Raw genomic sequence first — 13,204 nt, 5'->3', positions numbered from 1 at the left:
TATGGAATAGACACTTCACCCTCTTCGTCCTCTTCTGCCCATGTCTTGCGTGTAGAAGTTAAAGCAGCTGGAGTTGTGGAACTGTTATGCTCAAGGTGCAAGTTTTTCCCAGCACTGTTCCAATCGAGCTTCACATTGACAAGAGCATTAAATGGATTTGAACTACCTGGTGCATCACTGTCTCTTGAAATATTTTCAATCTGCTTCATTTTCAAATTGTTTGGAGTTCTTTTTTTGCTGGATAACATTGTCCAGTCTTCAGCCTTCTTCACAGTAGTGTTATCTCTCTTTAAGCCTTTATGCAAAGCAGCAGTATCTTCAGCCTGCAACATAGCTATTTTTGCACCTTCAATTGCACGCTCAGCTACAGGTTTTTGGTGATGGTTGCCATGTTTACCCACTGCCTTCACACCTTTAGCCGTTGCATTATCCAAAGCCTTAACACCTTCAAAATCTTTCCCCTCATCATGCACATCAGAAGCTTTAAAACCTGCTAGTTTTTCAATTACTTTAATTGCAGCAGTAGGTCGATCACTTGATTCATCACTTCCAGTGCCTTTTGATTTCGGATTCAATGTAGCAACAACCTCTAAATTTGACCTTTCAACATATCCACGATCTCCAGGTATTTCACCAGCAATTGCCTTATTCTCCATGTTGCATTATTTGCTTTAATTCCGTGTAGCTAACCTTGATATGTCATTGTTGTTTCAATTTCATTGCTACACTGCCATACACTTGTACAGTTTCTTTTCTTATTTATTCCAGTAGGTCCTTGACCTGACCCCATCACTACTCCACCGAGGTTAGGCTTGGTACTTAGCGGGTACCGTTATTATGTACTCATGCTATGCTTCTACACATCTTTTCTGCAGATCCAGGTACCTCCTACTAGTCCATGCATCAGTGAGCTGAGTTCTTACTTGGAGACTTCAAGGTACACATGCCGGTGTCCGCAGGCCTCGTTGTCACCTTCTATCTATTTCTATGTTTTGCTCCTTTTATTAGATACAATTTTATAGGGATGATTATGATACCGTTATAGAGCTTGTGACTCGATATCACTAGGTTTTGGAGAAATTTTATATGTTGGGCGGCGAAGTTTATTCTATATAGATGTTGAGTATTTGAGAGTTTAACTGTTATTTTAGTTATATTTAGCATGGATGTTAGGCTTACCTAATCTTAGAGACTAGGTGCCATCACGACATCCTACAGAGGAAAATTGGGGTCGTGACAGATATGAACTTAGTCGAGGTCTCAAATCACATCAAACAACATCAAAAATACGAATCACACCCAATTCAAGCCTAATGAACTTATGAACTTCTAAGTTCTACATTAGATGCCGAAACCTATCAAATCAACTCTGATTGGCCTCAAATTTTTCACATTAGTAATAAATGACACAACAGACCTATTCCCACTTCCGGAATCAAAATCCGAGCCTGGTAACCACAAAGTCAATCGGAGTTGATTTGATAGGTTTCGGAACTGTCAAACTTCTCAACCCTCTAAACTTCCATTTTCCAACTTTCGTCATTTCAAGCAAACATCATCTACGGACCTTCAAATCACTATCCGGACATACTCCTAAGTCCAAAATTACTCAACGGAGCTATCAGAACTGTCAAAGCTCCATTATGGATCCATTTACCCACAAGTCAATATCCGATCAACTTTTTATACTTAGGCTTCCAACCTTGGGACTAAGTGTCCCAATTCATTCCGAAACATCCCTGGAACTAAACTAGCCACCCCGACAAATCGAATAACAATAATTGAGCATAGAGTAAACAGTAAATATGGGGGGGGGGGGGGACGAAGCTACAACACTCAAATCGACCGGTCGGGTCGTTACAAAAACCAACCATACATGCAAGTCATAAGACATAATATGAAGCTACTCAAAGTCTCAAACCATCGAATGGAATGCTAAATCTCAAAACGACCGATTAGGTCGTTACATGTAAACATGCCCAAAACCTCATATGCATAACTGTGCAGGCCAACGAGGCTGCCATGAATGTCTACAACCAGTAATACCAAACCGAAAATATATAAAGGGCTGCCAAGGCCACAATACTGACATACAAAAAATACAGAACTCGTCTACAAGCCTCTAGAGATTACAAAGTTGTATCATGGCCAGGATAGGGTCACGACCTATCCATTAAGTTTGTATATATAAAATGGACTCCAAAGTCTAGACCTGTTAACTCCGAATGAGTGGATCTCACCAATCAAGCTGATGTATGGATCTGTCTACTGAAAAGGTTTATCCGGCTGTGTATTAGAATCTGCAGGCATTTAACATAGCGTCCCCCGGCAAAAGGGACGTCCGTGCGAATTAATGTACCGAGTATGTAAGGAAATAGAATAATTGAAAGTTAAAACTGAACTGATAATATAATAACTGAAAGTAACTGAGAGTCAAAGATGATATGAAGGTATGCTTACCTGCTGATACTGACTCAACTCTCTCAATATAGTAAGTAAAATAACTATCTATCCCTATAAGACTCAGTACGTGTAATTGCTCGGCTGTGTAGGCTGGCTCGTAGGAGCTCAGCCATACTAGACTCGGTATCTAAATTACTACTCGACCATTCTGATCTCGCTCAGAGGTGCTCGGCTACAGTAGGGTGGTATATAACTTACTATTTGTCAGAGGTTGCACAATAGGGACCTTCCCATCGATTATAGCTTCGTGGTAATAAAAATTATGTAATACTGTATACATATATATACGCTCTTCTCTCTTGACTGAAAGAAGACAATACTTACCTGGATATAAAACCTTAATAAGGGAGAATACTGAGACTAGGATAATGTACATAAATTCAGGAGTATGAACTTCTCTTTATGTCTCGTTAGCAAACACGTTTAGTTACGCAATCATGCCAAATTGAAGGAAAGGTTAACCTTAACATACCTTATCACAATCTGTCCAATAACCATGTTGAACTCATCTCGTTAATTTACAATAATAATAATGCTATTGTTAAGCTATAAAAGGTACAATTATCTTACAACGAATGACAAACTTATTTTATATTAAAACGGACAACATCTCCCCTATAACCTTAACTTCATCTCAATTCGAGATAACATCAACAACAACAAGAATACAATAATAACAGCACCATACATATATAATCATTTTCCAACCTCATATCTACCACAAATAGCATAAAACAGTCCAACACACCCCAGTCACTTCATACACAAAACGACAACCATACTAGTGTCAAACAACTCAAACATGTAATGACGAACAACCAGCCCACAACTCCGCTATTATGTGGTGTTTCTACACATTATTTCTCCTCCCAAACTCCATAAAAATAGTAGCAAAAGAGACAACCCAATAGCAACACAAAACAACCCACATAATAGTCCAAAATAGTCTACTACAAGTTGAATAACTCGAACTCACGGCTTCCGATTATCGTCTCATGAGTTCTTACTATTATGGAAATAACTCTCTACCTTTTCAGAAGAAAAAAGGGAATAAAATAGGGCAGAATAATTACCTTATTTGGTGAAGATCTTAGTTCTTACTTTCGTCCTTAAACTGTAAGGTTTTCCTCCAAATAGAACTTGAAAAGAAGAGAAAATTACTTAGGATTTTGTGTGGAATTTATGGAAGAAGTTTGCAGGGGTTTATTCTCTGATTATAGGTTCTAAATTGAGTTGAATAAATTATGAAAATCAACCCTTAAAGTGGCCCTTTGTCCGACCCCAACTAGCCCTTTTGTGGGGGTTTATTTGGCCCTTTCATTCAAGCAAGTAGGTGATGCACCTACTTGTGATCTACTCAATCTGCGCAGTCTCGCGAAAATGCGAATATCTCTATACTCCTATATTGCATTGATAAATTCTTTAATGCTTTGGAAACTAGACTTGTACATCTGAAATTTATTGGGTCGATCACCCCGTAACTCCAAGTTTATTGGGAGAAAAGCTCAGTGACATTAGACCTAAATTTCAATAAAATTATGAACGTAACTTGCAATAACTTTTGCCGACTTTTGTTTTACATCTTGTTTCAATTCAAAACATAACACACAAATACTAATATGATTCAAGTACCTTAAAACATGACCTACTTATCATATTAAGCACTCCAAGTTTTATTCCAAAAGTACGGGTTATAGCATCTTTGATTCGTTTAGCCTCCAACTCTCAGAATACTTCCTTAACATCTATTTTGACTCATCATTATTTTTGTAAAGGTCCTTAAACTCTCTGGCCTATATTGACTTACTTAATATGCATTCCAACATAGAAGTATGGGTTGTAACATTCTCCCACCTTAGGAATATTCGTCCTTGAATATTAACTCTTATAGACTTACAAAAATTCCGCTAGAGTCTTCTCTGTATACTGGAGTAAAACCAACCTGCATGCAGCCAAAAAAATATATTATACATGCTACATAGGGCCAATATTTATAAATATCAATACTTAGTCTCGCACGGCGGTCAATCATAACTACTGCAAGTCAAAAATAAGAGCTCACCTCATGCACTACTCGTTTGAACCGGATTGTGTTGTAATATCCCATCTCGAGCAATATCTTTAGTTTGAAAAAGGTGTAGGTATTAATATATCATCTCCTCTTCAACTTCCTATGTCATTTCTTCGATGTTGTTATTTCTCCATAATATCTTCGCGGAGGCTACCTTTTTGGTTCTCAACTTACGGATCTATCGATCTAAAATAGCCATTGGAATCTTCTCGTAGGATAGATCCTTTATAATCTGAACGTCATCAACTGCGACAACCCGAGAGGGGTATCCCATGCATTTCTGTAGCATGAATAATGGACTGACTCTAACTCTGAAGGCAATTCAAGCTCATAAGTTACTTTGCCTATCCGTCGAATGACTCTGTAACACCCCATATATCTTGGGCTAAGCTTGCCGACCCTTCTTACCAAATCTCATGATGCCTTTCATAAGCAACATCTTTAGGAATCCCTAGTCATCTAGACTTTTCATACATTCGTACTTTAGGAAATTTTGTTCTACGACCTTGGCCATCGTATGCTTTTTATTTTAGAACCAAATACAATCCTCACCTTGGATCTCATAGTTCTCGTTTTACTTTTTTTAAGCCTAGTTATCAGCTTGGTACTTGTAACATTGCCATTCAACCTTTTGTCACACCTTGTATAGAGATATTCATATATTTCTGCTCCGCTTGAGGAGTGAGTGGTTTAGGATAGGCTTCAACTTCTCAACCTCGTATTCTAGCCTCCTGACTTATCCCCATCTCGTAAAAATTTATACTTGACTTGTCATCTTAGCTCACTCAGATTCTTGATCTTTTAAATTGTGGTACTTTTGTAAAATCTAGCACATTTCTATTTTTAATAAAGCTTGTCCTAACGGACACTTTTAAACTGAACAGTTAATCTGGAGAGTTATTAATCCATGTTATACTTTATAGTCCACAATCGTCTTTGAAGTACCAACTACATGATGTCGCTAGTCTCAGATCTTGTCTTCTTATTTTTGCAGTATTCAGATTATAATGCTGTTGTCGTCTATGTTCTTTACTCGAACGGTAAAAATAATGTTCCCTCACCCTAGTAATATCTCGTAGTCCCGCAACAGTAGGTGCACATATTAAGCCTGTCATCTCCATCTTTTGTTATCTCTAAAGCTGGTACTCTTCTAACTGGCTTTATCGTAGAGTTTTCAAAGAATATGGCCGCTATACTATATTATTAATAACATGAACAAAATGTTTCGTGGACAACGCATCCTTTACCCTTATAAATCACGTATCTATCTCTTTATGAAGGATCAATATTTTTTTATAAACGACTTTTCTTCTCGGTTTTTTTGCTTTGAGTAAGGTATTAGGTAGATTGGTTTTAAAGTTGTAGCTCACACTTAACTCCTCGTCCTTAATAGCATGAAAACAAATCTTAATAGACTGCTTGACTTATCTCATGAATAATGAAGCGTGTTCCGATCCATATAATTCATATCTCCAATCTCTTTTTCTACCTTGAATATATATAATATTGTTATGAAGTTAAGCTAAAAGAACAAAAGAATATAGAGAGAAATAACAACTTTTAAGTAACAATAATAGTAAAACTAAGTCATACTTTTGTGAGACTTGAGTAAAGAATCTCTTAGTTGAAAGTCTCAAACTTGACTATAAAATGAATCCCTTATGGCAAGCTGTAAACTTTCTTTTCCACATTTTAAAAAGGAAAAATGTCTAAGTTTACCCGTAAAGTATTCAATTTAGAGCATATTTATCCTTCCACCAAAAGTGCCCTATTCATACCTTGCCGCTGCACAAATGGGTCAAATTTACACTTTATGGCTAACGCAAGTAAAATAGCCAAAATAAAAATTTATTTTTCTATTTTTTTGTTTAAAAAAATCCTAATATATTTAGTTAATCCCTCCTATCTATCCAACACTAATTTTTATCTTCCTCTCTCATTTTTTAACTCATTAGCCACCCCTTTTTCCCTTACTCTCTTCACTCTTCAATTCTTCTTACACAGAGGGTCTTAAGATTTTTAATGATAATTCTATTCAGGAAAAAATATACTAGACGTCCAATCTTCGCGAGCTTCAAATAATATTTGGAGAAAATGAAAACGAAAAACAAAGGAAACACAAAAGAAATGAGAAGAAAATATGTTATTCTAAATGTTTATATCTTTTATATGAGTAATTGAACAGTTGAACATGGAGTAACCTCTCTTGTATTTTTGAACTTTATTGATTATAGATGGAAAAGATAAGATCTGTAAGCAAATGATTGAAGCCGTGGATCATCAGAAGAAATCAATCACTTGGAAAGTAATTGGAGGAGATCTATTAGAGTTGTACAATTCCTTCACTATTACCACATCCCATGACCACCAATGGACTACATGGACATTTGTGTACGAGAAGAAAACTGAAGACACACCAGATCCTCTCGTTCTCTTGGGTTTTGTCCTACATTTGACCAAAGACATAGAGGGTCACCTTCTCAAGTAATCTAATCTCTATGCTATTCAATGGCTCGTAGCTATATATATGTATGTTAATACACACATATCTCTGTGTGTGATAGAGTATTTGGCAATATTGGCTAGTTCTAGCTAGCTACGTGTGAAATGTGGCTGAGATGTGTGCTCAAGCACTAGGCGTCAGTGGTGGATTAGGCATAAAGGATGACGTCGCTGCAGAATTATCACGTATTCGTCCGACAGGGCTGAAAATTTTCATTTACATATAAGGTAAAATCCGTTTTTCCAATTCTATATATTATATTTTGAATTCTCTTGACACACCCAAAAGCGTAGTTCAGTGGTTGAGGAGGTTCAAAACCTTTATAAGGTTGTTGATTCAACTTCCACTAGCAATAGTTCCTTTTAATTATTTAATTTTTTTTCTTTTTTGAACCCCCTTAGCGGGAATCCTGCCTCCTATATTGCCATGTCCATGGCCCTTCTCACCTTTAACTCGTCCAAATCCTGTCATTTCAAATTTTACTGAGAGTATGGATGAATGCTCAATTCCAAATCCTTTACGATACTAGCCAAGGAGAATCTCGAATTTGGATTCAAAAATAATGCTGTAACATCACATAAAAATATAAATATAGATTCACATTTTAGAATAACCTGCGCATGGTTGCAAGAACTATCAAAAGAATTAAAGATTAATGAAAATTATAGATAGTATGGCGCCTCGCACACGATAAGATTAGCGAAACATTATTTTGACCGTAACATCTATTGAGAATCATAACAGAGCAGGTGAAAACTGCGAAGAACAAGATTTTTCAGTCTCTAAGAATTTATTAGAACGAACTAAGTGATATTTATCTAAACTTGTAGGCTTTGCCTCAATGCAAAACCTAATGGTAAATTTTTATCTTAATATTTTTTGTCTGGTGTGATTTGACAAGTGAAGAAGTTAATCAAAAATACAAGAAATTAAATAACTTGTTTACTATTAGAATGAGACTGTGGAACACAAATGGTTCATTTATATTCAACACACAACGAGTATCCACTCTTTTGAAATAATATTTGTGAATCGATGACTTTTCCTAAGTGAGCCACATCCCACCAATGAAATTGAAGAGGTAAACTTTCATATTTCTCACATAGCTCGTAGATGTCCTCTAATACGACATAATACTCCTTAGAGTCTAAATCATCTCTTCTTACAAGAACTCCACTGGCTGCATTATTGCATTTCAAGATCTTTTGTCTGGAATCTGAGTCCATTCGCCACTCAAGATCTAAATCTTATGCACAACAGGGAAGAAAAAGTTCACACTGAATTCATCTAGCTTTTCTTATAACAACTAGAGCAACATCAAAAACCTTAACTGGCTATAATATAAATAACAAAGCAATAGTACCATAAAAGAGTTAACTTTGATGGCAAACTGATCACGTGGCAACCTCGTGCATCTTTCTACTATACTTGATCTTAAAGATCTGTCTGCTTTACGTTTGGGTATATAAAGAGATTTGTATAGAGAAAGTCATGTTCGCAGTGAATTGTTAGTAAGGAATGTCTTGATTCTAATTTTTACGTATGAATGAATCTTTCATTTTTTTGGGGGTCCTTAGATTTGGAATTCCATAAGTGGAACATCAGGTTTACGCAAGGAACACATATTCAGATAGCATAAGCTCAGCAAACACATAAAGATTAATCAAATGTTGCCAGAATATTGTGGAAGAAGACACCCAAAATTCAGGACTAAGATGTGTGTAAGGGTAAAATCGGGAATAATATTAACCCCGATTCCCCAATAAAGAAACAAGAGGAAAACTTGATCTGACGCAACCTCCAACGAAGCCGAAGGGTCCCTCGTTTCGGAGCTCGGGGGTGAACGGTGCATCTAGGATCGAGCACGGCTAAATAACGGATCCAGACCAAGTAAGGTTTTCAGACCTGAAAAAAAGAGAAATGATTGAGCATGACAACCAGAAAACCGTAATGTTCGCCCTGAACCGGATATTGCAGTTCAAATCCCGTCCGATATCAACTGCGGATCGACATTTACCGAGAAAGAAAGATTTTTACCTTATTTTAGACTTGTACTAGGACTGACATTTTACTACTATATAAGGGGAGAACTTTTCATTCTAACCCACTGTTGACACGCATATCAAAGCAATAAAAGTTTATTTTTGTCTTCTAGCTATTATTCAAACTGTTCTTCTGTTATCCCCATCTCGTAAAAATTTGTATTTGACTTGTCATCTTAGCTCACTCAGATTCTTGATCTTTTAAATTGTGGTACTTTTGTAAAATCTAGCACATTTCTATTTTTAATAAAGCTTGTCCTAACGGACACTTTTAAACTGAACAGTTAATCTGGAGAGTTGTTTATCCATGTTATACTTTATAGTCCACAATCGTCTTTGAAGTACCAACTACATGATGTCGCTCGTCTCAGATCTTGTCTTCTTATTTTTGCAGTATTCTAGATTATAATGCTGTTGTCGTCTATGTTCTTTACTCGAATGGTAAAAATAATGTTCCCTCACCCTAGTAATATCTCGGAGTCCCGCAACAGTGGGTGCACATATTTAGCATGTCATCTCTATCTTTTGTTATCTCTAAGGCTGGTACTCTTCTAACTGGCTTTATCGTAGAGTTTTCATAGAATATGGCTGCTATACTATCTCTCTTGTACTTATGCTATTAAGAGTGATTCTGCAATGTTCTAAGTCACGATTTCTATAATTATCTGGGTCTAATATTCAGACTTCTGATTTACTTAGCTGATGTAACTCTCGAGCTTCCTTTTCTCTCTCAGCTTTTAAGTAGGCTTAAGCTGTCTTCTAATCTGAGTTATTATTAATAACATGAACAAAATGTTTCATGGACAATGCATCCTTTTCCCTTCTAAATCACGCATCTGTCTCTTTCTCCACCTTAAATAGATATAAGAATAATTTTTAAATATTGTAAAAATTTATTAAGGATCAATATTTTTTTATAAACGACTTTTCTTCTCGTTTTTTTGCTTTGAGTAAGGTATTAGGTAGATTGGTTTTAAAGTTGTAGCTCACACTTAACTCCTCGTCCTTAATAGTATGAAAAATTAAAGGGGAAAATCTTGTTGACGGAAGTCACTTTTCTTATAACTATCTTGATGCTTAACTTCATTTTACTTTGCTCCATCTAACACTTAGACATATTATTGATGATGCTCAAAAACTTCTTAACACTCTATTTGCTAATATTATTACTAGCATTCAATATAATATATATGTAAAATATTTTTCACCCACCAATTACCAAGTACTCTTTCAATAATTTTCCACAATGCCAAATGTTCTTTTAAAATTATTAACGATAATTCTATTCAGGAAAAAATATAGCACGTCTAATCTTCGCGAGCTTCAAATAATATTTGGAGAAAATGAAAATGAAAAACAAAAGAAATGAGAAGAAAATATGTTATTCTGAATGTTTATATCTTTTATATGAGGAATTGAACAGTTGAACATGGAGTAACCTCTATTGTATTTTTGAACTTTATTGATTATAGATGGAAAAGATAAGATCTGTAAGCAAGTCATTGAAGCCGTGGATCATCAGAAGAAATCAATCACTTGGAAAGTAATTGGAGGAGATCTATTAGAGTTGTACAATTCCTTCACTATTACCACATCCCATGACCACCAATGGACTACATGGACATTTGTGTACGAGAAGAAAACTGAAGACACACCAGATCCTCTCGTTCTCTTGGGTTTTGTCCTACATTTGACCAAAGACATAGAGGGTCACCTTCTCAAGTAATCTAATCTCTATGCTATTCAATGGCTCGTAGCCATATATATGTATGTTAATACACACATATCTCTGTGTGTGATAGAGTATTTGGCAATATTGGCTAGTTCTAGCTAGCTACGTGTGAAATAAAGAATGTTGTGTGAAGAATATATTATATATGCATTCTCCTTCTATGGATGTATTTCCAATGGTGAACATATGTAAGTTTGAAATTTACCTATAACAAAGACGATATATTTATCAGTGTGCTATTCTCATTCTTTTTCAGCCATCTTTTTTATGGGTTTATCTAGTAGTTATATGGGGACTAAGATTTACAAACACTTCGTAGTAGAGTACTGATTAATAGCCGGTCAATTCATGTCTTGTACAATTTTGTTGTTAGCTATACATTAGTGAAAATGCATATGAAACTAGCTCACATAAACACCAACTGATATCATAAGCCAATATCAACAGAGAACTAACCCGCACCAGTATTTTCAATCTCCGAAATTAGATGCGCATTTTCTACAAGAATCCGTGATAACTGTGACTCAATCGAAGGTCCTTGATGAGAGTTTCTTGATTGTCCTGTCTTTAGAGATGCTTGCGAATGTGCTCGAGCACTAGGCGTCAGTGGTGGATTAGGCATAAAGGATGACGTCGCTCCAGATTTATCACGTATTCGTCCGACAGGGCTGAAAATTTTCATTTACATATATAAGGCAAAATCCGTTTTTGCAATTCTATATATTATATTTTGAATTCTCTTGACACACCCAAAAGCGTAGTTCATTGTTTGAGCAGGTTTATGTTGGGATTTTAAGCTTGTGTAGGTTAAAGAGGATGAATGAGAAATGGAGGGAAAATGAAATATTTGAGTTTCCGTTGCCAAAGGGACATTGTCCCATATCGGAGGAAGAAAAGACTTTTGATGGGTATATATATAATTGCTATTCTTCTAGCTCTTAAAGATTTAAGAAGAAGGCAAGCCTCGCGCCGTCGTCGTCGCTCGGCTTCGGATTTGGATCTTTTTGGACAAAATTCCTTTCAATTATTTAATTAATTATTTAAATAATTAACAAAAAATTCAATCCGGAATAACTCATGACCCGCGACCCGGTTCGGTCAGGCCCCATTTTCTTTCCCGCATTATTTTAAATATATTTTCCCGCAATATTTCAAATAACCCTGTTCCAACAGCCATGACTGTTTTTGAAAGGTTGCAAACCTTTTCAGAAACAATGCCAGCAACTCTATAAATAGAGTTTGAATCCCAGAATCCTTCCTTACGAAATTTTCTGAGCTTCTTCTTCTTCTTCTTCTGCACAAAAAATTCCAGTGTGTTTTACAGCCTTCGAGTGGCTCGCTGTTTACTGGCGTTTTGGTACCAACACTCAGGTGAGTTAAATCATTCTATCTTGGGAGGATATACTCCAGCACCTCGGGTACTTGAGGGAAATAATTTTCTTAAGGCCACACTGTGTATTCAGTGAGCTCGATTTATTCCTATACTGTTTTGTTTTTCAGAATCTATTTCGTTAAACAAGTATTACTAACTTTCTGTTTTGTTTTTTCAGAAAGTTTAATTGTTTATTACAGCAATACAGAATTATAACATTCTTAAGGAAATTAATTTATTATATTCTGTATTTTGTTTGTGGAGATTAAAACCCGTGTGATTTTCTACTCCTTCTGAATTTTACTATTCTGATTTGAAGATATAAAAAACTTCATCAGAGTATAGAAATTCATAAAACGATTTGAAGAACATAAAAACTTCATCGTTTTTCTGTGAAACAGTATATAAAAACTTCGATTTTATTTATTATACATACTATTTTTGTTAATAACAGTATTGTTTACTGTTCTGATTTTGCCATTAATTGAACTCTTCTGTTGTTTACAGTGAGAAATGGCAATTGATAACGGAAATTCTTCTGCGCCTATTGCGGCAACGACGATAGCCTCGTCAAGCCGGACTGCTGTTCCACCGGCAGAGAAACCGAGGAAATTTTCCAGAGCCAACTTCAAAGGATGGCAGCAAAGGGTGTTCTTCTGGCTTACCGCACTTGGTATGCAGAAATTCACTAGTGAAGAACCTCCAGTGCCTGCTGCGGACATGCCAGACAACGAGAAATTCATGATTGTTGAGGCGTGGAAGCAGGCGGATTTTCTTTGCAAAGGCTATATCTTAAGCTCTTTAGAGGATGACTTGTACAACGTGTACAGTGCGATGAATACTTCGAAAGAATTATGGGACGCACTTGAGAAGAAGTACAAAACTGAAGATGCATGCTTGAAGAAGTTCGTGGTTGCCAAGTTTCTAGACTATAAAATGATAGACGTAAAAGTTGGTTTGGTTGTTAGCTGGAAATATAACGACGGTATATAATTCATATTTCTTCTCTCTATACATATAT

The 13,204-nt window shown here is 36.0% G+C and overlaps 1 protein-coding gene across 1 annotated transcript; it reads left to right on the top strand.

Annotated features, from left to right (window-relative positions):
• Positions 1-6,755: 6,755 nt before the first annotated feature.
• LOC104109203 (MLP-like protein 34) lies at positions 6,756-11,050 on the top strand (the record flags this gene model as incomplete). The annotated part of the gene is made up of 2 exons (XM_070200599.1): positions 6,756-7,019; positions 10,536-11,050. Coding segments are annotated over 2 exons (534 nt in total), but the record flags the coding sequence as incomplete, so codon positions are not given.
• Positions 11,051-13,204: the final 2,154 nt, after the last annotated feature.

The sequence above is a fragment of the Nicotiana tomentosiformis genome, chromosome 4 (genome assembly GCF_000390325.3).
Source record: "Nicotiana tomentosiformis chromosome 4, ASM39032v3, whole genome shotgun sequence".
Taxonomy (NCBI): domain Eukaryota; kingdom Viridiplantae; phylum Streptophyta; class Magnoliopsida; order Solanales; family Solanaceae; genus Nicotiana; species Nicotiana tomentosiformis.
This window is presented reverse-complemented; position numbering and strand designations above follow the sequence as displayed.